Source organism: Anomaloglossus baeobatrachus, chromosome 1, assembly GCF_048569485.1.
Source record: "Anomaloglossus baeobatrachus isolate aAnoBae1 chromosome 1, aAnoBae1.hap1, whole genome shotgun sequence".
NCBI classification, from domain to species: domain Eukaryota; kingdom Metazoa; phylum Chordata; class Amphibia; order Anura; family Aromobatidae; genus Anomaloglossus; species Anomaloglossus baeobatrachus.
Genome location: NC_134353.1, coordinates 346,972,339 through 346,989,698, shown reverse-complemented (window position 1 = coordinate 346,989,698; position 17,360 = coordinate 346,972,339). Strand labels below are relative to the sequence as shown.

The 17,360-nt window shown below is 46.5% G+C and overlaps 1 protein-coding gene across 1 annotated transcript in view; it reads left to right on the top strand.

Moving 5' to 3' along the window:
• The window catches only part of ENOPH1 (enolase-phosphatase 1), a 62,136-nt gene extending 45,934 nt beyond the window's left edge, over positions 1-16,202 (top strand). Inside the window, exons 5-6 of the mRNA XM_075352415.1 lie at positions 8,207-8,330; positions 15,872-16,202. Coding sequence (XP_075208530.1) covers positions 8,207-8,330; positions 15,872-16,011 — 264 coding nt within the window. The 3' untranslated portion in view covers positions 16,012-16,202. The remainder of the gene's footprint in view (positions 1-8,206; positions 8,331-15,871) is intronic.
• Positions 16,203-17,360: the final 1,158 nt, after the last annotated feature.

Sequence of the window (17,360 nt, the reverse complement as noted above, 5' to 3'; positions counted from 1 at the left end):
CTCGCATAGATGTGTTTCCAGCCTTACCTGCTTTTTTGCTGCTTTTTCAACTGCAGCGTTTAATGCCAAAATGGATGTGTTCTCCTTTTGAAGCAAAGTCTATGGGAATTTGGGTTTCTTGTCCGCACTATGCTGTTCAAAAAGGTGCCTTTTTGTGGCAGAAATTTGGGCAAAAACTCTGCTTTGCAGTGCAAAACCCAAATGGCAAAAACAATTGACATGTTGCTTCTGTGTAAAGCAGAGTTTTTGCCCAAATTTCTGCCACAGAAAGGCACCTTTTTGAATAGCATAGTGCGGACAAGAAACCCAATTCCCATAGACTATGCTTGAGAAGCAGAACACATCCATTTTGGCATTAAACGCTGCAGTTGAAAAAGCAGCAAAAAAGCAGGTAAAAAGCAACGTGCGGACATAGCCTAAACGCTGCAGTTGAAAAAGCAGGTAAAAAGCAACGTGCGGACATAGCCTAAACGCTGCAGTTGAAAAAGCAGCAAAAAAGCAGGTAAAAAGCAGGTAAAAAGCAACGTGGACACATAACCTAAACGCTGTGGTTGAAAAAGCAGATAAAAAGCAACGTGGACACATAGCCTTACTCTAACCTAAGTGTAAAAAAAAATTCAGATATCAAAATGGCTTTTAAAGGAGATTTCCACCCACACAGATTTTTAAGGCATTGTAAAGGCTATCAGAAATAAAGAAACTTCATAATTTACTTACTGTTAATATTCTGTTCTGCTCTTGAGCTGTCCACATGTGGTTATGTGACCTCCAGTACCTTACTCCTTGTTAGCCCCTGTGCACGCGCTGCGGTTTTTGATGTGGTTTTTTTTTTGTTTTTTTTTTAAATTTACATCAAAATCTGCATGTCTCTCATGAAGCCAGCAAAGTCAATGGGTTTTTTGATTTTGCTGTGCATACACTGCGGTTTATTTGTCTGGTTTTTGATGCAGAAAAAAATGTGCAGCATGTCAATTATGAGTCCGGTTTAGCAGTATTTTTCACCCATTGACTTTAATATTATCAATAAATAATGCTGCTAACCCGCAGGTGTATTCACGCTGTGACGGTTTGAGTCCGGTTTCACAGCACTATTTCAACCATTTCTGAGTCTCTGTCTGTCTCTCTCTTTCTCTGTCTCTCTCCGATTCATACTCACCGATCACCGGTGCAGCTGTCACACTGCTCCCACAGCCTCTCCTGCTTCTGTCAGAGCCGCTCATTAGGCTTATACATATTCACTACTGCTGCTCATTAGGCTCATACATATTCACTGCTTCCCCCGCACATCGGCATCTGTAATTGGTTGCAGTCAGACACGCCCCCACGCTGAATAACAGCTGTCTGACTGCAACCAATCACAGCCGCCAGTGGGCGGGTCTATATCGTACAGTAAAATAAATAATTTTTAAAAAACTGCATGCAGTCCCCCTCCAATTTTGATACCCAGCCAAGATAATGCCTTACTGCTGAGGGCTGGTATTCTCAGGCTGGGGAAACCCACTTTATTGGGAGCCCTCCAGCCTAAAAATATCAGCCAGCAGCCTCCCAGAATTGCCGCATCTATTAGATGCAACAGTCCCAGGACTTTACCCGGCTCTTCCCGATTACCCTGGTGCTGTGGCAATAGAGGTAATGAGGAGTTAATGGCATCCCATAGCTGCCACTAAGTCCTAGATTAGTGATGGCATGCGTCTATGAGACAGCCCCCCCATACTAATCTGTAAGTGAAAGTTAATAAACCTAAACACCCAAAAATCCTTTATTTGAAATAAAAGACAAAAAAGCACCCTCTTTCACCATTTAATTAACCACCTAAACACCTCTCCAGGTCCGACGTAATCTACACGAGGTACCATATAGCTTCCAGCACTGCTACACCTGACGCTCACTTCGATCGCCACAGAACAGCAACTGAAGTGAGTCGCGCTATCAGCGGCGCCGTCACTCAGGTGATTTCCGGTCACAGCTGGAGTCCTCCACTTGTGACCGCAAATCAGACCGCAACTGAACTGAGCGCAGGTGGATGACTCACGTGAGTGACGTCACCGCTGATCGCGCGGCTCACTTCAGTCAGTGTCTCTCCCTCTTCCTCTCTCCCTCCGTGTGGCTGGCACCTTATAACTGTTCAGACAGTGTGACTCACACATTAGCATGGGCAATGTTGCTAAAGCCGTTGTATACAATGCGATATCCATATATGACCTCTTAACTAATCAAATTTACACTATTATGACCGAAAAGGTGACCTCTCTTGTTACCAAAAATTGCTTAAATCCAACAAAGGTGACCATGCTTTATCCTGCCATCCATCTTTTCATTTATAATGGATGATTTGCAGCATATGTCTCTTCCCAGGAGGCCTCAGTATTGCATTATTCTTGAAAGACTGCGTTATGTGATTCTTTGCTGCTGAAGATGCCAACATTTCATTAAAGGTGGTTTTTACCTAAATAATTTTTGTAATATTGTTTGAAAGTTGATGTGGCTATAAACGGTGACCACTGCCAAGCTGCTTTCGTTTTGTCTGTCAGCTCACAGGCACTATAATCTCTTAATGTAATTTTGTTGTAATACATCAGATCAGCTCTGCCAGTGACGTAGAGCACAAAAGAGGACAGTTTTCCCCTGTAACTGAGGCTCATATAGGGTTAATCAATAATGGGGAAAAAAATATGTTCCCCAGAGATCTTCTATGATCGCTCAGGAGACAGATTATGTGAAAAATATATACACATAGAAAACGTCTATAAATAAATAACTAATAAACGAATTTCTCGGACATTTCATTGGTGTACACTAGAACTATGGGTTATATTCTGCCACCTGGAGACTGACACCAAGAATACATCTTAGAAAAAAAGCTGATTCCTCGCCAACATGCATCACCTGGGCAGCCCACTCCCAGCTGTTCACTTTAGCTTAGTCTTACGTTGGAGGCAGACATGAGTCTTAGGGGTACTTTGCATGTTGCGACAGCGCTACTGCGATATCGTCGGGGTCAAATCAAAAGTGACGCACATCCGGCGCTGGTAACGACGTCGCAACGTGTAAAGCCCAGATGCGCCGATAAACGATCGCAAAAGCATTGAAAATCTGTGTAGCGTTGGTCATTTTCATAATGTCGCACCAATAAGAGATGCGATGTTGTTCGTCGTTCCTGCGGCAGGCAGCACACATCGCTGGGTGTGAAGCCGCAGGAGCGAGGAACATGTCCTTACCTGCCTCCACCGGCTATGCGGAAGGAAGGAGGTAGGCGGGATGTTTACGTCCCACTCACCTCCACTTCTATTGGCCGCCTGCCGTGTGACGTCGCTGTGACGCCGCACGACCCGCCCCCTTAGGAAGGAGGCGGGTCGCCGGCCAGAACAATGTCGCAGGGCAGGTAAGTGCGTGTGAAGCTGCCGTAGCGATAATGTTCGCTACGGCAGCTATCACAAGATATCGCATGTGCGATGGGGGCGGGTACTATCGCGCTCGGCATCGCTAGCCGATGCTAGCGATGACGCAACGTGCAAAGTACCCCTTAGTCTCAGTCCTGTGTTTGCCTTGGATAGGTTAGGAACTTACTTTTATTCTTATTTTTCCTGTTACGATGAGTTACAGAGAGGTATGATGCCACTCTGTTTCACCCCACAGAGCTGCAGAAAGTACAGCTATAAGTGCACAGCCTATATGCTCTCTCATCTGGATGGCAGAACTTTGGACATCGACACAGCCGCAGATCAGATTCCTTGAGTAGTGGGTCCTTTTGACTCCTACCCGCCCACCTTATGTAGCGAGGCACTTTTCACAAAGCAGATGGACTTCCAGGTGTACCCACACATGAGTTGCCCATGTGTTGTAGCACTAAGTCGAGGGTCAAGTTTGCCAAGGTCTCGTCCTTGGTTATGGTCATGAAGCATCTAACAATTTCCTCTCTGTCTGTGATAATCTGACCACCTCACCTCGTAAGTCAAAACCACCAACTGAGGCAATACAGCCAGGCTAAGCCCTTGGAGGACCCAGTAACCCAGATGCTACTGACTACATCCTTGAGTGAGTCAGAGCTACCAGCTGAGACCTCAAAATTAGTTGAATCTAGCAGGTGACCATGCAGCAGAGATGTTATTGAGACCACCTTATAGAGTGAGTGAAACCCACAAGCTGAGACCTCACAGTCAGGCGAATCCCGCAGAAGACCGTAACTCACCACCTTCTAGGGAGCAAATCATATCCTCGAGATGAGATCTCACAGCCAGGCATATTTCACAGGTGAACCTGCAAACGGGTTGCTATCTCACCAACTCCCACAGCAGGTAAGGGGGCACATTGCAGAAGAAATCCATAAAGCAGTCTGACCTCTTCACTTCTTTCTAAAAGGCGTACCCCATATTTAGTGATCTATATACCCTCCAACGATTTCACTCAGTGGGTCTGCACCCCCAGCAGAGAGCTCTAAAAGTGGTAGGAGGCACAGGTGATCCAGACATCAAGAGTTTTACATTACAGTGCTCTGACCACTCATCACTGTGGATCAGACCAGCTAAAGAATTTCGCTCTCAGAGTTTTTGTTCAAATTAGCCAGATAATACCCTGACCCTGCTCCTGTAGGAATCAGAACAGCTACCTGAGTTTTCTCATCTGTTTGTAATGTGAGGTCAGCCATGAATGTGCCCTATCTTAGGGGGTATATCTTGGGAGCTGATGGAACGATTGAGCACTTCCCAAGGGATTGGACCGTTAAGTTCCATTCTATGTTTTCCAGATCCCTCATTTCTTGGACTGTTGGGTACGGAGTTCGGAAGGCATTAAGCTTTTTGGATTAGGTTTGTCTAAGTAAGGATAGGAAACATGGGCTTTAGACATCATGTTACTATCACTTGATTTAGAAAGCCTCTTTTTTCATAGGTGAAAAATCAGCAGTGCTGCTATAGCGATATATTTTTTTCAAATGATTGCATACCGGTCTTGAGCGAGGCTTGACTTCCAATGGCAAGATTCTTTCCTTGGCTCTCTTTTGTCCAGCAGACCTTCCCACCTTGGAAGGGCAGACTCTAATCCACCGTACTAGACCCTCTGATCTTGGGGACTTCAATCTGGTCTTGGAAACCCTTCAGCACCCTGTAGTAATGATCGAGCACTACCTTGTTCGGGTGCTCGGTACTCATAACAAGCAGTTGGACGCTCGGACGAACTCGACTTGTGTACCAAGTATAATGGAAGATAATGGGGAACGCGAGCATTTCTCCAGAAGATCTTCCACATCTTTGTGGAGCTCCTAAATTTGCATTTTTAAATTCAAGTCTTAGCAGAAGGGGGACTATAAGCGGTAATTGCTGAGGGTTTGCTATTCTTCCTTCTGCAGTACTGGTATTAGTTTTCCCATCCCAGGGACTACTTTAGGAAGTCGTATGGCTCTTGTATACTCCAAAGAAGCATCTGAGAAATTAAGATTTTTGGTATGCATTGTAAAATCCCTTTTTCATAGCCTTCATGGAGGGCCACCGCATCCTCCCTTGTTTGGGGGGGGGGGGGATGAAGGTTTTGCTCTTCCTGCTTTTACACTAACTGACTACCTGAGTGTTGGCTGCACAGGTGTAGCTTTTGGGACGGAACCATCTTTTTTTGCCAAGATGCATTACTAGTGTCAACCGGCAGGTGGCAGCATCTAACCTTTTGATTTTTGTTTCTTCCAATGAAGGATACGAGAACGAGATTTTGCCATGAGTATGAAAAATCTTCATAAAAAAATTGTCCCTATTACAAAAAAATACAAATACTCAGTTAGGGATATTTGTTTTTCTGGTGAAATTTATGGAAAGCTTTTAAAGGTAATGCCACAGTGATATTTTATCATGAAAGTAGGGCATTTAAAGGGAACCTGTCACCAGACTTGTCACTATAAGCTGAGGCCACCACCACCGGGCTCTTATATATAGCATTCTAACATGCTGTATAAAAGAACCCCGGTCGCTGTGTAGAACGTAAAAATCACTTTATAATGCTCACCTAACGGGCGATGCGGTACAGGCTGTTCGGATGGATGTCTCCGGATCCGGCGCCTCCTTTTTTTTCTTTTTCTATTATTCCAGAACTTTTTTTTTTTTTTTTTAAACCCTGGATGTAGTGTAATGCTTAACTTGTCTCTTCAGGTTTGGTACAGAACAGAGCCACCACAAGAAAGAAAATGATCAAACGCCCAATGATTTTATAAATTGCAGAATTTTATTAATAAATAGAGTGCCCCCTGACGAAGGTAACCCTGAGTTACTGAAACGGCCGTCGGGTGGGTCGCGGTTTCCCTCTTTTCTCCTCTGACATCCAGTGATTGACCTGTTGGCATCTATATAGGTATTTTATATATTGTATCATATTTATTTGTTTGGCTCTTTCAATCCTTTCGGTGGATATATGGTCGTATCATCGGTTGTAGAGTGACATCTAGTGGACCCATTATGTATATACCTGGGTGAAAGCTAATTACCAATTGTGGGTATGGTATTACAACATGAGGGATTTGTGACCCTTTTTTTGAGGGCTTTTTAAGTTCCTGCATCAATTTTGCTCCACCTTTCTCATGTGCACTCTATTTATTAATAAAATTCTGCAATTTATAAAATCATTTGGCGTTTGATCGTTTTCTTTCTTGTGGTGGCTCTGTTAAGTATACTGCAATTAGCCCTTGTTCGTCAAGTTCTGCATGGTGGTTTTCACATTAATGAATTAAATTATCTTGAAATATTATTCATGCATTGAAGTGTCTATATCATTAACCATGTGCAGATGGTTGTTGATAATTATATATATATATATATGTACAGATCAGGAAACATACTTGGCCTCTTACTCATTTCCATCCTGTTCTTCTTCAGAAAAGCAACAGATGCGATTTTTGGGTCATTGTCAGGTTGGAAACCATCTTGTCTACCAAGAGCACAAAGTGATGGTAGTGTCTTCTCTTTCAATATAGTGCAGTACATCTGTGAATTCTTGATACCATCAATCAAATGCACTCATGCAGCCCCACATAAGGATACTGCCACCATTTTTCACTCTAGGCACCATTCATTTTTCTAAATTCGTAGTGCCCACAGTGATACATGGTTGTGGCAGTGTCCGCTGCCCTTGAGTGACATGTGTCTCCCTACATGCCTGTATAAGGAAAGTCCTTTTACTCCAGGCCAGCAGGTGGGGAGAAGGCACCAGGGACCGGACTGTCCGACTTGTCTCCAGAGCTGCTTAGTACCCAGCGGCTTTTAAAGTATGTTTTTTTTCCGAAAGGCTGCGTCATTTCAGAGTCTAAAGGCCACGTCACACTAAGCAACATCGCTGCTGAGGCACGACTTTTGTGACGTAGCAGCGATGTTGCTAGTGATGTTGCTGTGTGTGACATCCAGCAACAACCTGGCCCCTGCTGTGAGGTCGTTGGTTGTTGCTGAATGTCCTGGGCCATTTTTTAGTTGTTGCTCTCCCGCTGTGAAGCACAGATCGCTGTGTGTGACAGCTAGAGAGCAACAACTGAATGTGCAGGCAGCAGGAGCCGGCTTCTGCGGACGCTGGTAACCAATGTAAATATCGGGTAACCAAGAAGCCCTTTCCTTGGTTACCCGATATTTACCTTCGTTACCAGCGTCCGCCGCTCTCAGCTGTCAGTGCCGGCTGATAAATTCCTGTTAAAAATAATGGCACCCAACCAACCAGTATTTGATAATTTGGCAGGTTATTGCTAGCCTCAGTAGATTACGTCTCCTTCAACGATTATTGGCTCATCTAAATAAGCCATAAGTCATACTTTCATAGCTTAAAAGCTAGGCTTCCAAAATACAGTGAAATTTCCACTTACTAACTCTACTATTTAACTGCTTTCCGTTAGTAATGCAGTATTGGAGTTCATTAGTGATTGCAGTGCATGGTGCATAATCTCTGAGGTGGATACTTCTTAGAGGTTTTATGCTGCATTATAGCAAACCTCTGATGTCTATTGTATTCTATGTTTTTAGATGTTTTTAAATTGTGTTGGTGTTTTTTTTGTAAAAAAACTTTTGAATATTTATTGACATTATTATTGTTTTTGGTGATCTCCTTATTAGCACACCACCCTTTCTTCTTGTTTTTCATGACTATTCCCAGGTGTGCATTTCGATGATCCCACCCACATTGCCTTAGTGCCCTCATCACCTTCTTCTAATAGTGTTTTCCGTTAATAACGCATATTTACTTTTTTCAGTTATTTCATGGCCATTTTGATACTACTATTGGATCCAAAATGGAAAGTGAGAGCTATAGAAGAATCGCTGATAAAATTGGATGCGCCCCTGATAATGTTCTTTTCCTCACTGACATTACCATTGGTAGGTAATATGGCTGCCTGCTTACTTACTGATCTAATGGATAGAATGGATTGACACCCTCAACTTTTATAGAAAATTACCATAAAAACCTATGTAACCTATGTTATACAAACCTATATAATCAACCCTATGCTATATTCTCGCAATTGGTAAAATTCAGTGTTAGACCTGGGGAGGGTGAATATAAGTCAGTGTATTGTTAAAACAAATTGCAGCCAGTTGGACAGGGCTTTTCCAAAACTTGACAACTGCTTCAATAATCATCAAGATTAGTGATGAGCGAGTACTAAAAAGCTCGGGTGCTCGAAGCTCGGGCCGAGCCTCCCAAGATACTCGTGTACTCGGCCTGAGCACCGAGCCCAATGTTATCCTATGGGAGACCCGAGTATTTTTGTGAAATGACCACCGGCAGCATGTAGAAACCCTAAAAATGGCACAAAAGTCTCCGAAGAGTGCTCAAATGACATGGCAACAGCATGGGGAAGACCCCTTGAAGCATTTATCACTCAAAAGTCACAGCTGTGAACAATTTTGTCCGCGTTTTACGCCATTTTTACGGACTCACCAGAAAACCTTCCAAAATGACACCAAAATGATTTTTCATGGCGGAAATGTTAAGGGCACATACCCAATAGTGAGATAGAGCTAATGTATGTTACTTTTTGAGATCAATACATGAAAGATTTTACGTAAAACATTGTGTGGCACTCCGATGTCCCTGAGAAGAGACGTACATAAAGGCCTCTGAGTCTAATGTGCCCATTTTGAGGAACTGAGTCTTTGTAGTATTTTCCTTTGCCAGGGCAGTCCAAAATTGTGAGGTTCACCAATGCCACTGCATACAGACGTGCATGATGGCGTGTAAAGGAAGTGGGTCTATTGTAGTATAGCCCTTAGGCAGGGCAGCCAAAAATTGGGAGGCTCCACGTTGTCCCTGGATAGAGACGTGCATGAGGGCCTCAAAACATTAAGTGTCCATTGTCAGGAAGTGGGTGTATTATAGTATAGCCCTTAGGCAGGGCAGCCAAAAATTGGGAGGCTCCACGTTGTCCCTGGATAGAGACGTGCATGAGGGCCTCAAAACATTAAGTGTCCATTGTCAGGAAGTGGGTGTATTATAGTATAGCCCTTAGGCAGGGCAGCCAAAAATTGGGAGGCTCCACGTTGTCCCTGGATAGAGACGTGCATGAGGGCCTGTAAACCTGAAGTGCCCATTGGAAGGAAGTGGGTCTTTTGTAGTATAGCCCTTTGGCAGGGCAGCCAAAAATTGGGAGGCTCCACGTTGTCCCTGGATAGAGACGTGCATGAGGGCCTCAAAACATTAAGTGTCCATTGGAAGGAAGTGGGTCTTTTGTAGTATAGCCCTTTGGCAGGGCAGCCAAAAATTGGGAGGCTCCACGTTGTCCCTGGATAGAGACGTGCATGAGGGCCTCAAAACATTGTTCCCATTGCAAAGGAGCGGGTCTCCTGTCGTTGTAATGTCCATTCTGCAAAGAATGGGCGAAAAAATTTACCACTGGGGGTATACCTGAAACAAAGGCCTAACTCTTGTAACGGTCATCATGGTGGCGCATGAGGAGAAGGAGGAGCAGTCCAGCGATTATCCAAAGTCCAGAAGTGTGTACCCATGGGTGACTGGAGGTACATGGCAAATTCCCGTTACAAACTTTAAATTCCGCTCTCATTTGCTGGTGGTGTGGTGAAGTCTGGCCCAATCCAACCCTTGTTCATCTTGATCAGAGTCAGCCTGTCAGCATTTTCAGTTGACAGGCGGGTGCGTTTATCTGTAATGATTCCACCTGCGGCACTAAAAACACGCTCTGACAAAACGCTAGCGGCAGGGCAGGCCAGGACTTCCAAGGCGTAGAGAGCCAATTCATGCCATGTGTCCACCTTGGATACCCAATAATTGTAAGGCACAGAGGAATGTCGGAGTACAGTTGTTCGATCTGCAAGGTACTCCTTGAGCATCTGGGCAAACTTAGGATTTCTTGTGGCACTACCCCGCACCTCAGGGGCTGTGGTACGTGAGGGGCTGAGAAAACTGTCCCACATCTTAAAGACTGTTCCCCTACCTCTGGCGGATTGGACTTGTGCCTCTCTCGGCTGTACGCCTTGGTTGTCCACTGATTCCTGACCTATGCCGCTAGCGTTTTGTGAGGGGAATGCTTTGCCTACTTCCGTGACTATGGCCTTCCGGAACTGCTGCATTTTGGTTGACCTCTCCGCCTCGGGAATAAGAGACATAAAGTTCTCCTTGTAGCGTGGGTCTAACAGTGTTACCAACCAGTAATGATTGTCGGCCAAGATGTTCTTAACGCGAGGGTCACGAGACAGGCAGCTTACCATAAAGTCAGCCATGTGCGCCAGACTCTTAACAGCCAGGACTTCAGTAGCCTGACCAACACGTTGACTGAACATGCTGTCCTCCTCCTCCTCCTCCTCCTCCTCCTCCTCCTCATCTACCCTGTCCTCTGGCCAGCCACGCTGAACCGAGGATATGACTGGTGTGCATGTCATATCTTCAATTTGGCCGGAGATTTGCTCCATGTCTTCATCCTCCTCCTCGTCATAGTCCTCCACTGCACGTTGTGATGAGACGAGGCTGGGCTGTGTGTTATCACCCACACCCACTACTGTTTCTTGCTGCAACTCATCGCGCTCCGCCTGCAATGCATCATGTTTGGTTTTGAGCAGAGACCGTTTTAGAAGGCAGAGTAGCGGTATGGTGACGCTAATAATGGCGTCATCACCACTCACCATCTTGGTGGAGTCCTCAAAGTTTTGGAGGATGGTACATAGGTCGGACATCCATCTCCACTCCTCAGGTGTTATGTGTGGAGTTTGACCCATTTCCCGACGGCTTAGGTGATGCAGGTACTCAACAACTGCCCTCTTCTGCTCACATATCCTGACCAACATGTGCAGAGTTGAATTCCAACGCGTGGGGACATCACACACCAGTCTGTGAGCCGGAAGATGCAAACTGCGCTGAAAGCCGGCAAGGCCGGCTGAAGCAGTAGGTGACTTTCGAAAATGTGCAGACAGGCGGCGAACTTTTACCAGCAGATCAGACAGCTCTGGGTATGACTTTAGAAACCGCTGAACCACGAGGTTGAGCACATGGGCCACGCATGGAACATGTGTCAGCTGGCCTCGCCTCAAAGCCGCCACCAGGTTCCGGCCATTGTCACACACGACCTTTCCTGGCTTTAGGTTCAGAGGTGTGAGCCAGGGATCTGCCTGCTGTTTCAGAGCTGTCCACAGCTCTTCTGCATTGTGGGGTTTGTCACCTATGCAGATTAGCTTCAGCACAGCCTGTTGCCGCTTCGCCGAGGCAGTGCTGCAGTGCTTCCAGCTTGGGACTGGTGTGGAGGGTACAGTGGATGAGGATGCGCAGGAGGAGGAGGCGGCTGAAGAGCATGACATTCCGGAGCTGTAGAGTGTGGGTGAAACCCTGACTGAGGTAGGGCCTGCAAACCTTGGTGTGGGAAGGACGTGTTCCGTCCCTCGCTCAGACTGGGTCCCAGCTTCCACAATATTAACCCAGTGTGCCGTCAACGAGATGTAGCGGCCTTGCCCACAAGCACTTGTCCACGTGTCTGTGGTTAGGTGGACTTTGGGTGAAACAGCGTTGTTCAGGGCACGTGTGATGTTTTGTGACACGTGGTTATGCAACGCGGGGACGGCACACCGGGAGAAATAGTGGCGGCTGGGGACCGAGTAACGTGGGACAGCTGCCGCCATCAGGTCGCGGAATGCTTCTGTCTCCACCAGCCTAAAAGGCAACATTTCCAGCGCAAGCAGTCGCGAAATGTTAGCATTTAGAACTGTGGCATGTGGGGTGTTGGCAGTGTATTTGCGCCTGCGTTCAAAGGTTTGCTGAATGGATAACTGAACGCTGCGCTGGGACAAGGACGTGCTTGATGATGGTGTTATTTCTGCGTAGGCAACTGCAGGTGCAGGACCGGAGGAGGCTTGTTCGCAGGCAGCATGGACAGGGGATTGGCTCGCATGCACAACCAGCGAAGACGTAGCAGTGACATTAGCAAGCACTGCTCCTCGACTCTGTTGTACTTCCCACAAAGTCGGGTGCTTGGCTGACATGTGCCTGATCATGCTGGTGGTGGTCAGGCTGCTAGTTTTGGTACCCCTGCTGATGCTGGCACGGCAGGTGTTGCAAATGGCCTTTTTAGAATCATCTGGATCCAACTTAAAAAACTGCCAGACTCGGGAAGACCTAACATTTGTACAGGCACCTTGTGTCGTGTTGTTGTTCCGGGGAACGGTTGCCTGACTTCTGCCTGGAGCCACCACCCTGCTTCTTACTGCCTGTTGGGATGCTACGCCTCCCTCCCCCTGTGCACTGCTGTCCTCGCTCTGCATATCCTCCTGCCAGGTTGGGTCAGTTACTGGATCATCCACCACGTCGTCTTCCTCTTCCGCACCCTGCTCCTCCTCCTGACTTCCTGACAATTGTGTCTCATCATCGTCCACCCCTTGTTGAGACACGTTGCCAACTTCGTGAGAACGTGGCTGCTCAAATATTTGGCCATCTGTACATACGATCTCCTCATGACCCACTTCAACATGAGCTGGCGAGAGGCCAGAATGTGCGAATGGAAACGTGAACAGCTCTTCCGAGTGTCCAAGTGTGGGATCATTAATGTCCGAGGACGTGTACTCAGCCTTGTGGTAGGAAGGAGGATCAGGTTCTGAAATCTGCGGTGCAGTATCACGGCTACTGACACTTGACCGTGTGGAAGACAGAGTGTTTGTGGTGGTGCCAATCTGACTGGAAGCATTATCCGCTATCCAACTAACAACCTGTTGACACTGGTCTTGGTTCAAGAGCGGTGTACTGCTGCGGTCCCCAAGAATTTGGGACAGGACGTGCGAGCGACTAGATGTGGCCCTTTGTTGTGGCAAAATTAGAGCTTGCCCACGACCTCGGCCTCTGCCTGCACCACCATCACGTCCACTTCCTTGTTCCTTGCCAACGCCCTTGCGCATTTTGCAATGCTGTGCTGACGTGTATTCACTAGACTTGGGCGTTATATCAAAGTTTGTGCAAATCGTGCACCTGTACGCTGCCACCGACAGGCACACACGTGCGGTTTTTAAATGCAAGCACGGACGCACTAAGAACCTAACACAGGTTTTAGGAGCAAAAATTAATGACGAGAACTCTGACACTATCAGCCACTGCTGACTGACGTGTATTATACACTACACTTGTGCGTTATATAATAGTTTGGTAAAAACGCACACAAGTGCACCTGTACGCTGCCACCGACAGGCACACACGTGCGGTTTTTAAATGCAAGCACGGACGCACTAAGAACCTAACACAGGTTTTAGGAGCAAAAATTAATGACGAGAACTCTGACACTATCAGCCACTGCTGACTGACGTGTATTATACACTACACTTGTGCGTTATATAATAGTTTGGTAAAAACGCACACAAGTGCACCTGTACGCTGCCACCGACAGGCACACACGTGCGGTTTTTAAATGCAAGCACAGACGCACTAAGAACCTAACAGGTTTTTAGGAGCGACAATTGCTGAGAAGTCTGACACTATCAGGACTGTTTTAGACTGTGTACACCAGCCCCAGATATGATGAAGGCTGGTATACGGTCACCACTAGGAATGGCTATATACCCTGCCTGCCTGCCTGCCTGCCTGTATACTGCTACAATAGTCCTGACAAGGACTCTTTTGGTCACTAGCCTGTATTCCAACCTGGCTATACCCTGCCTGTATACGGCAACAATAGTCCTGAGAAGGACTCTGCTACTGTACTCCGACCTGGCTATACCCTGCCTGCCTGTATACTACTAGAATAGTCCTGAGAAGGACTTTTGGTCACACTGTTTGCAGCCCTGCTACGGAAATAGCTATAAAGGGCCGCAAACCTTTCCCTGAAGCAGCGACCCTCTCCCTGCACTGACTGTCTGGATAGCTGTGAGCAGAGCACAGCGCGCCCGCCGGTATAAAGGCTCGGTCACGCTGTGCAGGCCGGCCAATCACTGCAATTCCACAACTAACAGGGCTGTGGCATTGCAGTGGTCTGCCAGCCAATCCCTGCATGAGGGCTGGCTCTCAAAAGAGCGCCAACATGCAGGGATGAAGACCACGAGTACAGCACGAGTATCGCGAAATTACTCGGTCCCCGCCGAGTAGACCGAGTACAGTGATACTCGTGCGAGTACCGAGTAGTAACAAGCATGCTCGCTCATCACTAATCAAGATTTTTTTTATATTGGATACAGCAGTATTTTTTGGGTTGGTTTTGGTTTTTCCTTTACTGCATACAACTTTTTTTTTACATTTTTTTTTTTTTTTTTTAGTCCCTAGCGGAGTTGGTATTACAGTTTTATAGTGTAAAACTGACAGGCACATGGCACAATCCAAACACAGAGTGCTGCTTGGACTCCAGGGATCTAATGAAGGCCTCCTTGTCTTCCTTCCTTGTATGTACCAGGGCATGCTTGCACTTGGTCTCTACAAAGAGCTAGTGCTGTGCACCAGGTAGCACCAAGGAGTTAGTCAACCGCAGGGACATTGAAAAACACTTTTAGTAGCCAAAACTGTGGAATCACATTACTAGGGTATGTCATCCTTTTTGTGAACTGAGAACGTGTACGCACTGGGACATCCACAATATAAAAGTAAGGCTATGTGCGCACGTTGCGTAAATTCATGCAGTTACGCTGCGCTTTGCAGCGCAGCGTAACTGCATGCGTCCTGCGTCCCCTGCACAGTCTATGGAGATTGTGCAGGGGCCGTGCGCACGTGGCGTCTCAGAGCGCAGCGCTTCGGCTACTGCCGAAGCGCTGCGCAAAAAGAAGTGACATGTCACTTCTTTCCTGCGCTTTGCCGGCAGCTCCTGCTCTGTCTATGGCAGGAGCTGCAGGCAGAGCGCATGGAATCGGCGCTCACTACGGACATTTCTGCAGCGATCTAAAGCGCACATGTGCTCTTCAGATCGCTGCAGAAATTTCTGCAGTGAAGTACGCAACGTGCGCACATAGCCTAATGGTCTGCGTGGACTAGCTGACGAGCAGCACTTAACAATGGCCAATGAGGTACTTGTTTAATGATCGGCCATGGTTTAATAGCCTGTTTACTCAAACAGATGACTTTTTAATAGTTCGCTCACTGTGCATAAGCTGTCACAGGTCCTATTTACAGAGAATGTTGATGTTCTGGGCAAACCAATAGATATCTTCCAATGAAGGAGCGTTTTCCTCATTAGTCGAGTGATCAGCAGCCTGTTTAGACTTCCCAATTGTCATAAAACAAGTGTTCCTAGAAATAGAACTTAGGGGGCCAAATTTTTGTGTTTAGTGTTACTACCAGCTTCATGACCGCCACTGACCTGATATGGATGACATACATTAGCAACATGCTACATAACCTGTTATCTCTCACTGGAGATAATATTGTCAACATACAGATATCATCCGTGCTTGAATTAATTTCATAATGTTAACGTTAATTACGTTTATTATCCTCTTCTTTATTTATACAGAGGCAGATGCTGCAAGCGAAGCCGGTGTCCATGTGGTAATAGCTGTAAGGCCCGGTAATGCTGCGCTGACAGACGAGGAGAAGTCGAAATACCATCTTATATCATCATTTCATCAGCTGAGCCTTCCTTCCACACAATGACCTCACACATCACGTCATATTAGTAATAAACTAGTGTATTCCTTCATTCCCGTTAATTAAGAGTATTTATTATGAGCTGCAAGTCTTACTTTCTAAAGTGCTGCCTACATGCGTGTATGTAGATAGGCAGGATTATTACACATCTGTACTTTATTTGCTCACTAAAAGGGTTATTAAACTTGCCAAAAGAACCTGAAGCACAATTTTCTTTTTTCTTACAATTGCATGTCAGTTTTTGAGCCAGTGCTGGAGTCCAATGTGCCTTGAATTCATTTCTGATGTCATTTTAATGAATTTGTTGTAGGTTTTCACCATGCTCCGCCATACACATTAGATGGTCAGCCATTCCCACCAAAATTGGTGTAGTCAGCAAATTTGAATATGTATGGCAGCCTTAAAGGTAAGGTGTCTCGTTTTTCATTTTTGTATTAATAATAGAGACTATGGAATCAATTATTTTTAATACAAAATTAAACTCACTGTTTATTTAGTTTTTATTTAATTCTAGTTTTACTGAAACACAGGGGGCTGCCATCTTTGATTTGCTGTGTGTAATGACAGTTACCTCAAATACAGCAGCCCCTGTACATAGAAGACCGTTGTCGCTCTCCGACCCTATCTCCTGCACCACTGTGTTTGCTTCCTGCTGTGACCTGGACAAGCCCCCTGGGCTGTCCAGTTCACAGCAGAGGGAGGAGATCACCGCCATCTTTGTGCAGCTCACTGCGTATGCTGTGTGCTGCACTTTCCCCCTGTGACCTGCTCAGTATATGTGAGTATCGGCGCTGGGGTACCGCTGCTACCCCCACCGCTGCCCCTCCACAACTACTCTCCCCTCCCCCCGCCGCCCCTCCCCCTCCCCGCTGCTCCCCCTTGCTCACCTCAGGCCTCCACTCCTCAGCTCAGTGGAGCACAGTATACTGATGTATATATGGGCGTGCAGAGCATTGGGGATGTGCATGTGGCAGAGCATTGGGGGGGTGTGTAGCAGACTATTGAGGAATGTGCATGCGGCAGAGCATTGTGGGGCGTGCATTTAGCAGAGAATTGGGAGGCGTGCGTGTAGCAGAGCATTGTGGACGTGCATGTAGCAGAGCATTGAGGGGCGTGCGTATAGCAGAGCATTGAGGGGCGTGCGTGTAGCAGAGCATTGAGGGGGTGTGCGTGTAGCAGAGCATTGAGGGGCGTGCATGTAGCAGAGCATTGCTGGTACGGGGTGTGCAGAGCGCTATGTGGGGAGCACTATGCAGCTGTCCTTGGTGACACTTTAGACATTAGTATCACTTTGCAATCACCCAGATTAGGAGGGGGAGCTGTGACATCACACACATGAGCAGATTCTGCCCACT